Source organism: Lutzomyia longipalpis, chromosome 4, assembly GCF_024334085.1.
Source record: "Lutzomyia longipalpis isolate SR_M1_2022 chromosome 4, ASM2433408v1".
NCBI classification, from domain to species: Eukaryota; Metazoa; Arthropoda; class Insecta; order Diptera; family Psychodidae; genus Lutzomyia; species Lutzomyia longipalpis.
The window spans coordinates 14,625,186-14,643,350 of NC_074710.1; the positions used below are offsets into that span (position 1 = coordinate 14,625,186).

Here is an 18,165-nt window from a genome sequence, read left to right on the forward strand (position 1 = left end):
TTTACTAGTATTCAAGAGATGGCTCCAACAACGCACGTTAGTTCTAAAAAGCTTGTATAAAAAGCTTTCTGTTTAGCATTATTTGTAAAGCTCATAATTATAACGATAAAAATATGAAGAACGCGATTTGTTTTAAAAAATTCCTAAACATATTTCTCTGCAGAGACCTTGGTTTGATAACCAGAGATTATGCAAATAATGAGCATAATTTGGTGATTAAAAGAAGAATAGTTTTTTTTTTTTTGACTTTTTGGTTGTCCTGGCCAGGCGAGAGAAATCTTTAAGCTAACGCTAAAGGATATAAAGAGAAATTGTATGAAAGATTACGTTTTTTTTCGGACTCGTCATGAATGTGTGATTGAGGTGGACAAATTGATAAGCAGGTGTGAAGATTTGTTATCAGCAGAGCGGCAGAAAAGCATTTCACGGATTTCTCACTTCACTCAGTTGTGATTTCACTCTCGAGCTGCACTTACCACCTCATTTAAGTTTAAAGGTATTATTATCTAAAAAAAAAAGTCCAGTGATTTTCCAGGTTAAAAGTTTAATTACTATTTAATACCTATAATTAGTAATCTCTTAAGTGAAACTCTTTATACAAAATCAATTTATTTCTGTCACTTTTTGGAAGTATATTTTAAGTATTAAAATTCATTTTTTTAAATATACTTTTGACCTTTTGAGTATTTTTTTTTAAATTGAACAAAAAAAGTTAAGATTTGGGTTTTTCCAAATGAAAAAAAAAACTAAAAATTGAACACTGTGTCAAATTAAATTCATGATTTGGATTTATGCGCGGTGGTGTGTGCTTCGAAGGAATGAACTTCGAATTCATCATCAATTTTTTTCGCACCGCTCGTCATGCTTATCAGTGACGATAGCATGTGTTTAATTTCAGATTAAGCTGCCGATTGTGTCAGGAAAAGAAGTAATTAGTGAAACCCGTAACATGGCACAAGTACGTTGTCTTTCGCCACAGCTCGCGCATCAGGCCCACGAGGAATTGGGTGAGATTAATGGTAAAGTTGAGGATGATCTTGTTGCCCTCAAGGTGTGGATATCAAAGCAAGCACATCTTACAGCAAGAACTGGTGAGAGATCTCTTATATTTATTTTAAAAGTATTAATGAATTTATTGAAAAAAAAAAACTTTCTTGCAGACGATCAATTCTTGATAGCTTTCCTCCGTGGATGCAAATATAGCTTAGAGCGAGCTAAAGAAAAGATTGACATGTACTACACCATTCGTACGGCAATTCCCGAGTTCTTTGTTGATCGTGATCCTCAAAATAAGAAATTGCTGGAAGTTCTTCGTTTGGGCCTCTCTCTACCACTACCCACACCCGTTGAAAGCAATGGATCGCGCATTCTTCTCGTTAAGCAGGGTGCATATGATCCCTCGAAGGTTTCCATTGTGGATGTCTTGAAGATCAGCTACATGATTACCGATGTTATGATTTGGGAAGATGACAATTGCACCGTAGCAGGTCAGACGATTCTTGTTGACTTGCAAGGACTCTCATTTGGGCATTTAACACAAGTAACACCGACTCTCTTGAAGTAAGTTTTGAATTAATAATGGGATAGTTTTATAATTGTGGAAATTCTAACAGAAAATTTGCCGTAAAATATCCATAATAATTGAACCACCATCGCTTAAGAATCGCTTTTTTTAGGGACTAACAAAGTATTTTTTTTTCTTTACAAGAAAAATGACATCAAGCATCCAGGAAGCATATCCAATTCGCCAAAAGGGTATGCATTTTATTAATCCAATGCCAGGTTTTGAGTCTCTCTTCAAAATTTTCCACAGCTTTTTGAGTGAGAAAATCAAGAAACGAACATTTGTACATGGATCTCTTGAGGAGCTTCATAAGCACATCCCAAAGAGCCTCTTACCTACGGAATATGGTGGAGATGCTGGGCCAGTTCAGCAAATTATTGGTAAGAACACATTATTGTGGCGCCCTGAATAGGGGCGCCACATCATGTTTAATTCTTTTTGCTATCAAAAAAAGTCTTTTCATTAATTTCTATAACTTTTCTATATCTTTTTGTTTATACTATTCTTGTAGATGATTGGACAGATAAATTACTATCAAAGAGAGATTGGTTTCTCGATGATGTGAGGTACAAGAGTGATGAGAAGAAACGCGTAGGAAAAGCCAAAAATGCCGATATTCTAATGCAAGGATCATTCAGAAGTTTGGACTTTGATTGAATTTACAAATTTCATTGAGATCATGATCTCTTCAGGTGATTTTTTTTTCATTGTCATTCAGCTAAAAAGTACCTGCGAAGGTATTTGTATTATTGCTCTTTAAAACGCCACTTTTTGTCGGCAATAATGTTGTTAATAAAAAAAAAAACTTGTGAGTCAGCATAATAATCGTGTGTTATTTATCAAAATTATCATTTGATCTGTCTCAAAATGTTTCAGAGACTTCGAATTTTATTGTATAAGAAATCCATTGGGGCATGATTTCGTAACATGCAGTTTTCTAACTGATTAGATAAGGTTGTAAGGAAGTACATAAATTATCACTTTTTTATATATATCGATGAATGAGCTTTTCATCGACTAGAGCTTTTGCAAGTGTAAAGTACATTCAACTTTATTTGAAAAATATAATTTTAGTTTTTTTTCTCAAATTTATTTTTACATCCTCTGAATAATAAATAAATATGCAAAATATATTTATACATAAATTTTTTATATATATCGATGAATGAGCTTTTCATCGACTAGAGCTTTTGCAAGTGTAAAGTACATTCAACTTTATTTGAAAAATATAATTTTAGTTTTTTTTCTCAAATTTATTTTTACATCCTCTGAATAATAAATAAATATGCAAAATATATTTATACATTAAAAAAGCTCTGAAAGCTTTTTCTTTAGCTAAACCCGCAATGAAAGTTTCTCTATAATGCCCTCACACACAGTATCTTATCGGTATTTTGTACCATGATTTAGAGTGTCTCTGGGAGAAACTCTACTGGCCGCTTAAACCGAGTTTAATATGAAGCGAATTATATCTTATCAGGCAGGTGTTTGAAGGCTTTTTCCTCATTGTGCCCACCAATCGATTCAATCTTTATGCCCAGACCACGAATTTCCCGCCGAATGTTGCCCACAGTTGGTGTTGATCACTTGAATTGCAGAGAGGTGGTTGGTTGTTGTTCATAAAAAAGTGAGAGTGTGGTAAAAAAAGAAAAAAAAAAGAAATATGCCAAATATTCGACCCTTACCTGAGGCATTGGCTCAAAAAGCTGCCAAAGAACTCAATGAAGTACCCGAAAGGATTGATGAAGACTTGGCGACCCTTCGTACCTGGATTGCCAAGCAGCCGCATTTGAAGGCACGCACGGATGATCAATTCCTTGTAGCCTTCCTCCGGGGATGCAAGTACTCATTGGAGAGAGCAAAGCAGAAGATTGATCTCTTCTACAGTGTTCGTAGCAACTTCAAGGATATCATGAGTGATCGTGATCCGATGAGTGAAAAAAATTTGGATATCATAAGATTAGGTGTTGGACTCCCATTACCCAATACCATTACGCCAGATGGTCCAAGGATTATTCTCATACGTCCCGGTGTCTATGAAGCTGACAAGTATGATATTCTCGATGTGATGCGCATCAGTATTATGGCCAATGACATTTCAATGCTTGAAGATGATCATATGATGGTAGCTGGTCAAGTAAGTTAACTTATTTTATTCTTAGATGCAATGACTTGTATAACATGTAACTTCATTTTTTTTTCTCTTTAAATCCTTTAGATGGGAATTTTGGATCTTTCAAACGTTACAATGGCGCACTTTCTTCAATTTTCACCCACTCTTGTAAAAAAGATGACTGTCATGAATCAAGAAGCCCTACCAATTCGTCTGAAAGGTTTCCACTATATCAATACACCAGCAGGATTTGAGACCGTCTACAATTTGTTTAGAAAATTCCTCAATGAGAAGAACAGAAATCGAGTAAGTTTTTCTTTAATTTCTTTTTGACATAAAAAGAGGAAACTTCCAACTCACTGCCACAAAGTCAATTCATCGCTTATCTCTTATCAAAATTTCTTTAATCCAAGTCCTCATCCACGCGATATTGGTGTCTGAATTTGAGACCAGTAAAATAGCTAACGCAACAAGCCATTGCTGTTGCGAAGAACATCTTTATTGTCTTACAGTTTTCAATCTCTGCAAAATGTTGAAGCAATATATCCTTAACAATTTTTTTCTCAGACATCTCTTAAAATTTCATCATTATATTTCCTTATCAAGTGGCTAGTTTAAAGGTCAAACCACCTGATTATTGATTGGCACACAGTTCCTAAATAATAAATTGCTTATCATGTGAAAAAATGAACAAGTCATTGATATTGTGAACGACAACAATATATACATACCTATATGTATGATGGAAAATACGAAGTGAATATTGCACGATAAACAAGCAAAATTGCTTCAATATTCTCCACCACTTCTCCCTCCCCTATTCCTGCAATGCTATCACATGAAAAATCATAAGTGATGTCATAAAATTGGGAATATAGATAACATTTCACTTCTTTTCATTCACTCACGGGACATTTTTTATGCTTTATAAAAGAAAATTGTTGTGCAAATAGAATTTTAAATAAAAGAAAAAAATCTTTTCAGCTTCATGTACATGGAGACAACTTGGAGAGCCTGTACGAGCATATCCCAAAGAAACTCTTGCCAAAGGAATATGGTGGTGAAGCTGGTTCTGTGAAGGAGTTAACTGTAAAGTGGGAGAAGAAATTCATGGACTATCGTGACTACTTTCTCGAGGAAGCCAAATACGGTACAGATGAGAAGAAACGTCCTGGCCGACCTAAAACTGAAGAAACAATCTTTGGCATTGATGGATCCTTCCGGAAACTTAATGTTGATTGAACAAGAAGGAAAAACTTTTATTAAAGCACACCTGTACTCAAAATTTTATTCTATTTCTCAATGTTTTCTTTTTAGATAAAATTCTCGGGATTTAGGGTATTATCCTTCTTCTTGGGTGCATCACCAGCATCATTGATAATCATATTGGATACAATGAAACCACTTGAACCCTCTGATGGTTCAATTTTGGTTGAGAGCATACCAACTTTGGTATTTTCCGTATCCTCTTCAATACGTACGACAAAGGGTCGAAAGATGGTAAGGGTTGATTTACGACGCGTTGCACATGTATCAATACGTTCACTGAACTTTCTTCCTGTGCTGCATTTATTAATACTCTGACGACGGAGCTTCTTCTTCTTTTTCTTCTTCTGTGGTGCTTTGCAGAAAACCCTCAAGATGGGTGTTTGCCTGAAAGCTTTGCGAAAATTGTCATTCTTCCATCCATATATAACAGGATTTAGGGCAGCATTAACGAAGATTAAGTAGTGCGAGGTGTACCTTAGAATAAAAAATCGTCAAATATTGATATTAAAAAAATATATTAAAAAAAACCCAAAACCTACCAAAGAATTTGGAAACTCGTTGAGATTTGATTAATCTTTGATTCTTTTAGCAATTGATTGCGAATGAAGACAAGTGCCGTAAAGGGACCTCGTAGTACAATGAAGGTAATTAAAACGATAAAAAGCATTTTAGCCACTTTAGTTTTGTACGACACACTTATTGGTGTTTCACGTTTAAGAACTTTTGCTTCATAGCGATCGAGTTTGTAGAAGATGGCTGAATAGCAGATCATCATGACTCCAAGTGGTAACCATACGAGTCCAGAGATAAGGACATGCCAATACATTGGAAGGACACTCGTATTCTCCGTACACCACTTCTCGTCAAAATTTCTCCAAATTCTCATCTAAAAAATCATTTTTTTTTAAGTAAAGTTTTAATTCTTTTTTTTCAATTTACTCACTCGATACTTCCGGTAAATCATAAGCGGCAAAGAGAGTGAAAAACCAAAAATCCACGTGAGGCAGAGAACAATTTTGGCACCACGATGCGTCAATCTGGCTTCTTGTGGGAGAACAATTGCCGTAAGACGATCATAACTCACAGCAACTAAATTCATAACTGCCGTCAAGAGGAAGGCACCAAGGAGGAATCCTTCAATTTTGCACCCAATCTCCCCAAGTTCGTAATTTTGGAAGAAATCATTAACCATAAACATGGCTGGACAGAAGAGGAGTGTAGCTAAATCCGCAGCTGCCATATTTGCAATTAGAATATTTGTTGGTGTTCTCAACACTCTATTCCGGTAGATTATGCTCAGCATAAGAATATTTCCAATGACACCAAAAATAATTACAGGAATAAAGGTGGTAACCTTCACGACTACTTCCCATTCTGCAATGATCACCCATATTTCTCGGGGAAAATCAAATTCACTAAAATCCTGATTTACGTCCTGCGAAAATTAAGTTAAACTTTATAAATTTGGAGATGGTAAATTTGAACATTTAAACAATCCTTAAAATAAAAAAAAATAATGCAAAAAAAACAACAAAACAAATTTATCCTTCGAGCACTTTCAGCATCATGTGATATATGCCATTTAACCACACCAATTGCAAACCCCCTAATCCTTGCTTTTAGTGCTGTGTTAGTCGAATGAAAGATAAATTCCTCACCGTGAGTGACATCCCGAAATGCGCTTCCGATGGATTTAATCCAACCACACTGACTGGGTTTGCTCCTGTGAGGCCCCTAGCTTGGGCACACAAGCTCCCAACTATGCCACCATACCCCATTTTATGGCCACCGTTTGGGGAGTCTATTCAGAATAATTGCCATGACAAACACACTTCACACGCCACTGATAAAGTGGATAGCGTATGCAGGAAGTTTCTCCATCAGCTACCAAGCCAAATATATTGGTGGTCTCCCTCCGCTTCCCCTTCCCACTCAATCCGATCAGCAAACAATGCCGTGAGTGCTTTTGCAGAAAAAAAAATGCAAATGCATTTACAAAGTTCCGCTGCTGAACTTTAATTTTTTTCGTTGTAGCTCCGAAAAGAAGATTTATTTATTTTACATAACTTTATAGAATAGTTCTTACTAATATTTTATATGCAAATTTATTTATTTTTCTGTATGAATTTTACTTAAGCCTGTGTAACAAATCAATAAAAATTTATTACATAAAATCGCAGAATGACGCATTTCGAATAATCCCATTTTTAGAGCAGACACTTTTTTATTGCTGTAAAGCTATATACGCACAAGAGATAAGGGTACGATTTTATCTCAAATATACATACATATATCGTACATTGAAAGCTTGTTAAAATATTATCAAGCTACCCTATCTATACAATTTTTTTTTTATGAAGAATTAAGTCAAATATATTTTTTGAGTCTCTTACATTTTTTAATACCAATTTGTCGCCCCTTAAATTAGTACTAAAGGACTTCATGCAGCTAATATGGGCGAAGTACCTAATTGAAGGAAACGATAAAAACAATTTTAAGCCACCCAGTCTTGTAGGGAATCAAAAAAGGATAAAGAATCGCCAAAAATATTCACCAGTATCGACTGGGGTCACAGCGAAAAAAGGCAATAAAGTTTTGTAAAAATTCAAAAAAAATTGGCCGCCATTCGCCATTTTGTTCATTTCAATGCATGAAGCATAAGTTTGAATGCTTCGTCAATGAGCTTGTCGATGACAATTTGACATTTCATTTATTTTTTTTTGGGAGAAAATAAAAAAAGCGTATTTTTTAGTTTAATTATCGTGGTAAATGTGTTTTACGTGTTGTTCGACACTGATTTTTTATGTCTGAATACCTAAAGGATGAATTCCCGCACAGTTTGTGACCGTCCACAAATCCAAGAACATTGGTCGTGGATCCTCTTGAAGACGGCTTTTTTACGAATTGAGAGATCCTCTGCGCTGGAATTTCGTTACAAATCCTTTGCGCTTCACACCACGACGACGGGCAAGACGATGGATTGCTGGTTTTGTGATTCCCTGGAAGTTGTCACGCAAAATCTTACGATGTCTCTTGGCACCACCTTTCCCAAGACTTTTTTCACGACCAATATTTTTGGATTGCTTTGTATGGTAACGAGAGATGTGCTCGCTGAGACGGTCACAAACTGTGCGGAAATTCATCCTTCAGGTATTCAGATATAAAAAATCACTCTCGAACAACACTTAAAACACATTTACCACGATAATTAACCTCTAGGCCGCCAAGCGGGGTCGTTGAACGACCCCAGCCCTATATTTCGTGCTATAACTTAATAAATATAAAAGATACCATTCCCATCTTTTGGAAATAAGTTCCTTGGTTATCTGAGGAGGTTGTGTAAAAATTTCAGCTCAATCCGTCCACCACAAAAAAAGTTATTAAGGAAAATGTAGAAGAAGGGAATTCAAAAATTGGTGTAACGGCCATGCTGCGGAAAATTTCTTAGAATGAAGTTAGTCACATCATGAATCATATGGTTGAAGGGGGTTGAAGGGTTGTGTTTACTTTCTCACTTTACCATCTCAATGTCAGAATTATCGCGAATAAGTAACATAAACAACATAAAACATAATTAGAAGCATATAAATGTGCAAAACAATAAAGAATATTCGAGAAATATTGCCATTTATCACGGTGCGGGAAGTGAGGGGAATGTGGGGAAGTAGTGAAAAAAAATAGCAGTTGCGGTCAACTTCGTGGCAAATTTCTCACGAAGAAAGTGTGAAAAATGAGTGAAAAATGTTTTTCCCTAATATCTTCTTCTACGTGTTTTGTGATGGAAAATTTGTGATGCAAGGGGCAAGAGGACTATATAAGGAGTCTAAAGGTAGTGACCCGACAGTTCCCAGTTGTATGGTTTATGAGAAAATCGACTTCCTTCTTGGGGTCGTTCAACGACCCCACCTTGGCGCTCTAAGGAAGCTCCAAGGTCTTGGCGGCCAGCAGGTTAAACTAAAAAATACACTTTTTTTTATTTTCTCCCAAAAAAAAATAAATGAAATGTCAAATTGTCATCGACAAGCTCATTGACGAAGCATTCAAACTTATGCTTCATGCATTGAAATGAACAAAATGGCGAATGGCGGCCAATTTTTTTTGAATTTTTACAAAACTTTATTGCCTTTTTTCGCTGTGACCCCAGTCGATACTGGTGAATATTTTTGGCGATTCTTTATCCTTTTTTGATTCCCTACAAGACTGGGTGGGTTAAAATTGTTTTTATCGTTTCCTTCAATTAGGTACTTCGCCCATATTAGCTGCATGAAGCCCTTTCTTTGGCAAAGAGAAAAACCCATGAGACATTGCTTACTTCTAGACAGTGGAGGCGCCTGGTTAACAATGGGGTTGCCTGGTATTCAGCGTCTTCCAAATATCATCAATTTTCTCATCGTTTTTAAGGTGATTTTTAAGCAAATAGATTATGGGAGCTTATCATGAACAGTCAGGGAAAGGTGTTTTGCCATTATACAGATTGTTCTATTAATTTAATCATGCAGAGATGATACACAATAATGCAACAATGGAAATGGAAATAAGCAAAAGGCCTCTCTCCCTTGTGAATATGGTTGTTTGCATTTAGAGAGGAATCAACAAATTTCCCGCATTAATTTTCACATGTTTGACACTGCAGAACACCATTTAGTAAATTTATTATTTTACCAACAGAACCTCTGCTCAAAATGCAAATACAATTGCCACACACAGACACATCACCAATCATCGAAATTACCAGCACAAGCTGCAGCTGAGGGTAAGGATGAAAAATTAAATTATCTAAATTATACAACCATAAAAAGGATCTATTGAGCATCGAAATGTTAACCCCCTTTGTGTACATTTAGGTGAAAAACTTTAAAGGTAATATTTTATGAATGAAAATATTCTTATTAAATTTTTATTAAATTAAAAAAATCATTCCATTTTGGCAAACTCTTTTTTTGTTCATTAAATGAAAAAGAAAAGCTTCGAAAGCTCCCAACACATTCATTCCACAGTGTGTGCAGATGAGTGTGCTTGACCAAATAAAGTGGAATTTATTGTCATTTTCACAACATAAAACTATTCACGGTGTGAAAATGAGATATGGTGACAGTGTAAATAGAGGTGATGACTATTTCCAGTAAAATTATCGCACTACAATTTCCCTCTGCTTCTCCATACACAATATACTACTCGCTGTAAATTATTGTGATGGTATCAATATATATGTGTATGCAATTTATTGCGGCATTCAATTGAAGTTTGCATTTTGATGATTTTTATAGTTTTTCTCTGCATTGCAATGTCTCTACTCCAAAGAATATGGTCTTCCTGAGTTGATGTCCGTGATTATAATTCGCATATAAACTTGCATTGATGCACTTAAGTTAATCCTGCTTAATTTATGACAAATCAAATAAAATCAAATAAAGGTGCTAGACTGTAAATTTTATGCATTTGAATGATTATATATGAAGAGGCCTCTCCGATTAAATACTCATTGAAATGAATCATTCTCTTGAGCGGTTTTCTCTAGGGTGGAGAGTTTTTTTTCTTGGTGAAGTAAAGAGAAGATTAAGCATTCAAGTACAAGCTTTGATTTCATTTGATAACTTATTTATTAATTAACGTAAAGAAGCAAAGAGTACAGAAAAAAACACTGCAGATTCTTTTGCAAGCAACAAGTACCTACAGTGTATGTAAATATATTGATTGACCTAATTTAATTTTTATATATAATTTTCAATTTATTTCAAGGTAAAAAAATATTTAAAATTGATTTAAAATTTCCTTATAACAGTCCTGGAATCTCGACGATCCTTTCATTACTTTCTTTCGCAGTCATTTGAAAATTCCTTTACTCAGAGTCATAGATGTCTAAGGAAATTTCCCAACAGTGACTTTTGATTGAAAATAATTACATAAACGCTTTCATTTTAAGCCAAATCCATTTTGCAGATCAATCGCAAATCGCAAGCAATCACAACGGTTTTACTATTCACAAAACCAATATCTTATACATAAAGCAAATCTACCTGGACAATTTTAAGAAAATGTACATAGCAACGGAATTTAATATATTAATACAAAGTTTGTGATTAAAACATTGTCTTGGATAAGCAACAAGAAAAAGGTGGAGGAGCTTTTGGTTTGTAGTTGAGCTCCGCATGTAAAATTTACGAAAGTAATAAAGTACATACAAAAGTTGTCTTATCTGGTAAGACAAAAAGTGGTCTACATATACATATGTACAAGCTGAAGGAGGTACTTTTTCACTTTATTCCCAGCACCCGCATCCTCCTAAACAACCATACTATTTTTCTAAACAGAATGCCGAAAAGATTTTGTGCATTCCTCTTAAGGAAAATGTATACTGAAGACATTTGTATAGGAGAAGAAGTTCTTATAGAAAGCAATAATGATGTACATATTTAAGTAAGATCATAGGTATACTTAGTAACTACTGATATGTTTAATGGAATGCTTCCTAAAAGGGATTTCATTCACATGAAAATTTCAATCAAACTATGTGGAATCACTGATGCTCCTCCATGCATGAAACAGATATAGTATGTTATGTACATACATAATAATTAATAATTAGCTCGTATAAATGGATGTTCCATTGAGAGCATACATAATTTTGTTTGAGGTGCACTGTAAACCATAATTAATTACAAAACAAGATTGATTATTTCTCTCATCCTTATGCAAATCACTTTCATCATACATACATTTAATGTGAGTATCGTGTTTGCCCTTGAAGCCACGCTATCCGGTATATGACACAAAATTCACAGTCTTATAACCACAAGAATAATAGTCAGTGGCCTCCGTGCAATTTGGGCTCGTTCATATATTGGTAAGGAAGGGTAAAGATGTAGCCTACATATGTATATAACTTCTGTTCTTGTAGGTAAATATTTCCAAAGACCTATTGGACATCCTGTGCAAGTGAACTGATAAACTTTTACCATAAATGCATCATCTACATTACATACCAATGGTGTGTTGAAGTAAGTAAATATTTGATAGAGGAGCTGCTGCTCGTAGAATCTCTACCTAAAGGGATTAAAATGAAAATTTATGTTTCAATACAACGTGGAAGATATTTAGGGCAATTTAAACGTTAGAATCATTTTTGAGAGCTTTTTTTTAAGTTGCACAAAAGCTCTCTCTTCAGGGGCATAGCCAGAAATCAGTTTAGGGGTGTTTTTTTTTTGAGGAAATATAAAAGCTTTTAACAATTTATAGATTTTTACCGATTTATTTTTTTAACAATCCTTTTTAATTTTTTAAGGATGTTTATAATTAGCTTTTATTTGGCATCTACAGACAACATAGTATTGTCTGAACTTTTATGGTGTTAAAAAACTCAAACACCTTCCTTGGCTAAACCACTATCTTTCTTAATAGAAAGTAAATATGTGCTAAACTAAATATTAAATACAAGCTATGTAGGGGAGAGCGGGGTTAAAAAAGTCACTTAAGGGTTTAGAAAAAGCTCAAAATATCATATTTCCTAAATAGATAAAGTGAAATGTTTAGCTCATTTCTTTAGGAAATTTACTGCCCTACAACTCTTTCTCAGATCATTTTGTTCTATCTAGCTAGGAAATATGATATTTTAGACTTTTTCCAAACCCTTATGTGACTTTATTAGCCCCGCTCTCCCCTATGTATAAAATGAGGAATTTGTGGAATGTGGCACGTATAAATATCCCCTGTAGAAAGGTATTATAGGAATGAAGAAAACAATAAAAACCTTGAAAATGACTTTTCTTGATAAGATTACGTACGCACATTCTTAAAAATCAGAGACAAAATCATCAAGTAATTTTTGGTCTAATTCATGAATTATTTCTCACAGCGAATTCATTTAAAAAATGCGCACTTTTCTTCAGAATGAAAGCTCAATTGAAAATTAAGTGGAAACTTTCTAAATTCCTGGGATTTCTGATGACTGTTTTTTTTTTAAATGGGAGAGATTGAAAAAAAAGTTAATCTCCCTCCCTGTGAAAGCTCTCCATACAGTTGAGATTTATCTGTGAGACATTGTACAAAGTTTGCACATAGTACACACACAGAAAAATGATTAATTTCTGCGCAAGTTTCTCAATTCAGCACTAAATTCATCCTCTTTAAAATGGAATTTACGATGTTTTCGTACAGAAATGTGTCTAATTTTACATTTTTTCTCTTCATATAAGGTGAAAACAGCTTTTTCGTGAAAACATCTTAAAATATATTCAACAGATAAGATAGACATGGTATTCAAGGAATTTTACTTATCATCTAACTTATTTGCAGATAGAACCCCGTATACATGAAAGAATTCTGCATGAAAAAAACCTTTATGTCAAAAATGTCTTTTTGGTACATATAACAAAACTATATATGAGGATTTTTCAGTGCTTTGCTCTCAGAGATGAAAAGCTCTGCTGGAGCTTATCGTCGTGCTTTTTATATCCTGCAAAAAGTTATTACTTATTTCAAAAACTTTCAGTCAGCAATGTGGAAAAAAATTAAACTGTTGAAACTTTTAAGGTGGGCGGGGGGGGATGCATTCATATGCAAAAGGGCAATTAACTATGAAGAATGTTAACCTCAAATAAGTACTATCAAGAGATTTAAAATTTATTTATTTCGGTTTTTAGTATAAAAAACAATTATTATCAATTTCCTGAAGAATTGTCAATTTGATTTATTGCTTATTTTGATTTTCACAGTATTTTCTCAACATTCGTATTTAATTTCCATTAGTTATTTACCCTTCAGCTGGTAACTTTTCCCACATTAAATTAATTATTGCATACATACATACTTAATAATATTGTGAAGTCCACGAAGCTTGAGGGAAAAGAGGCAAAGAAGGAAAATATAAATGTGCAGCAAACTTTCATTGACGCCCTTTTGTATTAATTCTAAAAGAGCAAGATTGACGAAAGTTTGAGACAAAGTCAGTGAAGCAGATCATTTCGCGAGGAAAAAATAAATGGCTTAAAGTGTACATAGGGCTCACTGGGTATTTACATTAAAATTTAAAACTCATCAAGTGGAAAATTATTGTGGCAAAGAGTTGCCACCACAATATTCCCAGCCATTTATCACCACTCTGCCTTCATCTCTGGAAATTCGGCCGTGCAATGTAGGTCAGATCACAACGTTGTGGCTTTTAATATTTCATGACACTTTCTATGCCAAGAACATTAATAAGAACTTTATTATATAAAATTCTGTATTAGAGGTGATGGAGCTTTGAGGGCCCCAGTAATAAGTTTGAAAAAGTTTAAAGAATTTTTTTTTCCTTTTTTTTTCTTTAAAATCATACAGAAAGTGGGAATACCTACATAGTAAACATATAGTGATAGTGTTTAGTTAGTCAATATTTAACAGGAATACCGCCTGGACGTTGTACAAACCAATACAATACCTATACATTTATATGCATGTAGGTAATGGCAAAGTAGAACAAATAATCGCCCAAAGAAATATTTATCTGCATTTATTTCCAATCAAATGTACAAATCCATTGGAATTGACCATTCGCGGTTGGATACCAAATACCTATTTATATTAAGCAAAATAAATAAATAAAATAGTAAAAACATATTTCCGTAAATTCATTCATACATTTTTTTATTCAATAATGCAGTATAATTCATCATTATGTACATACAAAGCAATAATAATTTTACAGTTTTTTTTGCTCACTTGTATATTTTCACTATGTTTTATTAATATATTATGCTATTTTATTTTTTTCTTCATCTTTTGTAAATACATTCTCTTGATATTATATATTGTTTTTTTTTATTTAATTTTTCACAATGGATGTGTAGCGCATTTAATACATATTTATGTAAAAAAAGTAAATATAGAGCAGTTTTGCAATATTGGTAATATGTAGTGAATTCTTCGGAATTTATCCTTTTGATATTTTATTTTTTCTGATTTAATTTTATTTGTAGCTTTTTTTTTACATAATAAACACAATTATACATAAATATTGAATGAAAGCTTATCACAAAAAAGTTTGTTATACATATCGATGTGAAATATATATGAGATAATTTGAATAAAGTTTTATTTATGTTTTTTTTTTGTAATTTAAATTTATGAAAATAATTTAAATTGACTAATTAAAATTGGAATGGAGGAAGCCCATCATTGTTATTTAAAGTAGCATAGATTATTCATGTTAATTTTGGATACCTGACTGAATAAAAATTGTGTTTTTAATTAAATGCTAATTAACGATATTGGCCCTATTGGATTGAACGCGGTATAAATCAATGGTACGTAGAGGGTACGGTTTGGAACTTTTAGCAGCTTCTCCAAACGATTTCACGCATACGACTTTTCGATGGATTTTTTTCCATCTTCATCAGGCCTTCAAAGTGTGTTGCAGAATGTGGCTAACCTCCAATATAAAGTTTTTGAGTTTAAAACTGTCGTCGTTGTTTATTTGCAGTCCCAAAACAAAATTTAAAGATAAATTTAACAAACAACAAAAATCACCCTGTATTTGAGTCACAGAATTTTCATAAAAATGTATGATAAATTTTTTTTAGCATATATGCTGCGTATATGAGATATTTAATACTATATTTTGCGATTTAAATTCCCTTATTTATCGCAAAAGATAGTTTTTTTTTAATTTTTTCAATAAAATTATAAAAATCATAATGCAGAATTATTGAAATTTTATATTTATATTTTTTTCTTTAAATAATATTTCAATACAATAATATTATTCCATATAGTTTTTTGTATAGGTATAACACTTATTTTTTCGGTGGGTAACAGATGCGCTTTTTCTCTTTTCTTCATTCCATTTTTAACCATTTTTTTTCTTATTAGTTCCTTTAACATCTTTTCACAATTTTTTCTGTTCACATTTAGATGAGTTTCTTTTTTTTTTTACTTGGACAACAATAAAGTTTGCAAATTAATGTATATTTCATTTTTCATTTGATAATTCCTAAATATTTCTGTCTTATTTGGACTAAAAAGTTGTTGTTCTTTTACAAGATGAATTATGAGCTTTACAACATTATCTCATGTTTTATATTATTTTATTTCTTTTTTTTATAAATGGAAGCCATGTAATCTCGTTAAATATTACGAATTTATTTATTTTCTTCTGATTTTTCTTCCTTTTTAATCATAATATTCCAACGAGATGAAACATTTTTATATTTTGAAGATTTACATTATTTTTATTCTTTTATTATTTTGCTTTTACTATTATTTTTTTTTTAATTTTAAATTTTACTGTAACAGCAATTTTATTACAAGATCAACTTTAATACATTTTTTTCGTGATTCTTCTCCTTTACATTTTACAATCTTTTAACAGTTTTTTTTCCTTTCTCTTATGCCTTATTTATTAATTTTGCAGTAAAATTGTTTCATTTTTTTTTACAAATAGGATGTTTTTTTTTACTTTTAATCTTAAAGACTAAAATCTACACGATTTACTTTTATAATTATGTATATATATATAATTTATCTTTACACAAGTTTGCTTCACATTCATATCGTCTTCTGAAAATAACTAAATAATGCAGCCTTTAGATAACACTTCGTATTTTTTTCTTTGCTTATTTTCTTCTTAATATAATTATATATTTTCACTTAATTTTAAAATAAAATCTCTCTAATATAATCTTTTAGATCAAGACCATTTATTTTTCTTTTCACTTTCCACAACTTTTTTGGCCAAATGCAAAAAAGGTGAGAAATTTTGGAATTTCGTTTTTTTTTTTAAATGGCTCAAAAATGATTTAATTGGAAAATTAAAAATTGTCACCTCACTTTGTTTTGTTTTTAAGGAGTTTGCATTGCAAGTTATGACAGATTTTTGTTGTTTTTTTTTTCTTTTCAAAAAAATCATTTTTTTATTTGCCACAAAAGTCTCTCACTAATTAAAAAAAATCTACGTGTAATTGTGCTGATTCGTGAGTGCACCATTTTGATCCCTCAGCGTCTTCTTCAGTGTATCCCCATCCACATTCATCTTTAGACTTACTATATCACAATATGGCATCCCCGAGATACCATTGCTCTTTGCCACCTCGCTGGATTGTCGTGAATCCACCGTGGATACAGTCTCGTAGGATTTCTTCTCAGGTCGCCAACAGAACCACCAAACAACACACGCCGTCAATCCTAGGGCGACCACACAGATCCCAATGATGAAGGTAACCATCTGATTGGTGGGGGATTCTTGATCTGGTGATGCTGTGGTAGCACTGGGTGATGCGGAGGCGGATTGAGGTGTCTCTTGGGCGCATCGGCAGAGATTGCACTCTGACACGTTGTCACGTTGGTAGCCATTCTTGCAGACCATACTGCAGAATTCGTGTCCCTCGCAAAAATGCGTATTGCTGATATCGCAATGTGGGCAACATTCTCCAGTTGATTTCACCTGCTTCGAACACATCAGTGTCCGACAGACGCTCACCTATTGAAGGCGGATTTTTTAGAGTGATTTTTAGGGATTTTAACTGATCTAAACACAAACTACGATTTATCTCACCTGACATCGTGGTTCTCCATCCGGGAGACACTCACAGTGCGTACATTCGTCATCCATCCAACGATCACCAACAGAGTAGTGTCTCCCAAGGCGACTTGAGTAACATCTGAAAGACCTTCCGGCAGACGTGGCTGTTGCACTGATACGGCATACCTCTTCTTCGTGACAAACACTAACACCTCCCTCGCATCGGCACCTCTTGCAGTGCTCCCGCCATTCGTAGCCTGGCTCCAGGAGGGCACAATTGGGTGGTCGTGCACATTTGTACGTAGCACAGCAATCACCTGGTCGCTGTGACCCCTCATCCTTCACCAAGGGCACCAAATCACCAATACAAATTGGTTCGGGGCACTGTGAGCGGCACAAACATACTCTCTGTGGGCAACATAAATGAAATAGAGCATCCGTATGTGTGGAATTTAATTCCACAGCAGCAGGTGGATCATCCGTTTCAGGAACACTGCGCTTACGAATGTGTCCAGGGACAATTTTAATAGACTCCCGCTTATGGTACTGAACGAGAGAGCGTTTCTGCAGTACACGTCCGGCTGCCTCAAAGGTAGCAGCGGGTGGTGCAATATTGTGCGGTGGTTCTAGTAGCGATGGGTAACTATCGTCTGGGCATTCAATGTGGGCAAGTTGGGGACACACCACCTCCCTGCACTCGTTTGGCTCTGCAATGAAAAAGAAAAA

General features: G+C 33.9%; 3 protein-coding genes across 8 annotated transcripts in view; 1 reads left to right on the forward strand and 2 right to left on the reverse strand.

The window, feature by feature from the left end:
* The first annotated feature begins 872 nt into the window (after nt 1-872).
* LOC129794535 (uncharacterized) lies at nt 873-4,962 on the forward strand. The gene is made up of 7 exons (XM_055835288.1): nt 873-1,091; nt 1,161-1,560; nt 1,709-1,944; nt 2,076-2,215; nt 3,210-3,701; nt 3,783-3,983; nt 4,662-4,962. The coding sequence occupies exons 1-7, from the start codon at nt 950-952 to the stop codon at nt 4,917-4,919; spliced, it is 1,869 nt and encodes a 622-aa protein (XP_055691263.1). The 5' UTR covers nt 873-949; the 3' UTR covers nt 4,920-4,962.
* On the reverse strand, nt 4,935-6,799 carry LOC129796642 (neuropeptide Y receptor type 2). Its single transcript, XM_055838746.1, has 4 exons — nt 6,605-6,799; nt 5,890-6,381; nt 5,486-5,832; nt 4,935-5,420 (listed from the first exon to the last, which is right to left on the reverse strand). The coding sequence occupies exons 1-4, from the start codon at nt 6,722-6,724 to the stop codon at nt 4,991-4,993; spliced, it is 1,389 nt and encodes a 462-aa protein (XP_055694721.1). The 5' UTR covers nt 6,725-6,799; the 3' UTR covers nt 4,935-4,990.
* A 9,289-nt stretch (nt 6,800-16,088) lies between these two features.
* The window catches only part of LOC129796646 (cysteine-rich motor neuron 1 protein), a 64,570-nt gene continuing 62,493 nt past the window's right edge, over nt 16,089-18,165 (reverse strand). For 5 of the 6 annotated variants that reach the window (XM_055838754.1, XM_055838756.1, XM_055838753.1 and 2 more), the window contains 2 exons: nt 17,473-18,146; nt 16,089-17,397 (listed from right to left, as the gene is read on the reverse strand). In XM_055838754.1, coding sequence (XP_055694729.1) covers nt 16,870-17,397; nt 17,473-18,146 — 1,202 coding nt within the window. In that variant the 3' untranslated portion in view covers nt 16,089-16,869. Of the gene's footprint in view, nt 17,398-17,472; nt 18,147-18,165 lie in introns of those variants that run through there. The other variant, XM_055838757.1, reaches the window with a different exon arrangement.

Coding starts and splice junctions, on each gene's coding strand:
- LOC129794535 (XM_055835288.1), top strand. CDS start 950: ATGGCACAAGTACGTTGTCTTTCGCCACAGCTCGCGCATCAGGCCCAC. Junction 3,702..3,782: donor ATATGATGGTAGCTGGTCAA/GTAAGTTAACTT, acceptor TAAATCCTTTAG/ATGGGAATTTTGGATCTTTC. Junction 3,984..4,661: donor ATGAGAAGAACAGAAATCGA/GTAAGTTTTTCT, acceptor AAATCTTTTCAG/CTTCATGTACATGGAGACAA.
- LOC129796642 (XM_055838746.1), bottom strand. CDS start 6,724: ATGGGGTATGGTGGCATAGTTGGGAGCTTGTGTGCCCAAGCTAGGGGC. Junction 6,382..6,604: donor ATTTCGGGATGTCACTCACG/GTGAGGAATTTA, acceptor TAATTTTCGCAG/GACGTAAATCAGGATTTTAG. Junction 5,833..5,889: donor TGATTTACCGGAAGTATCGA/GTGAGTAAATTG, acceptor ATGATTTTTTAG/ATGAGAATTTGGAGAAATTT.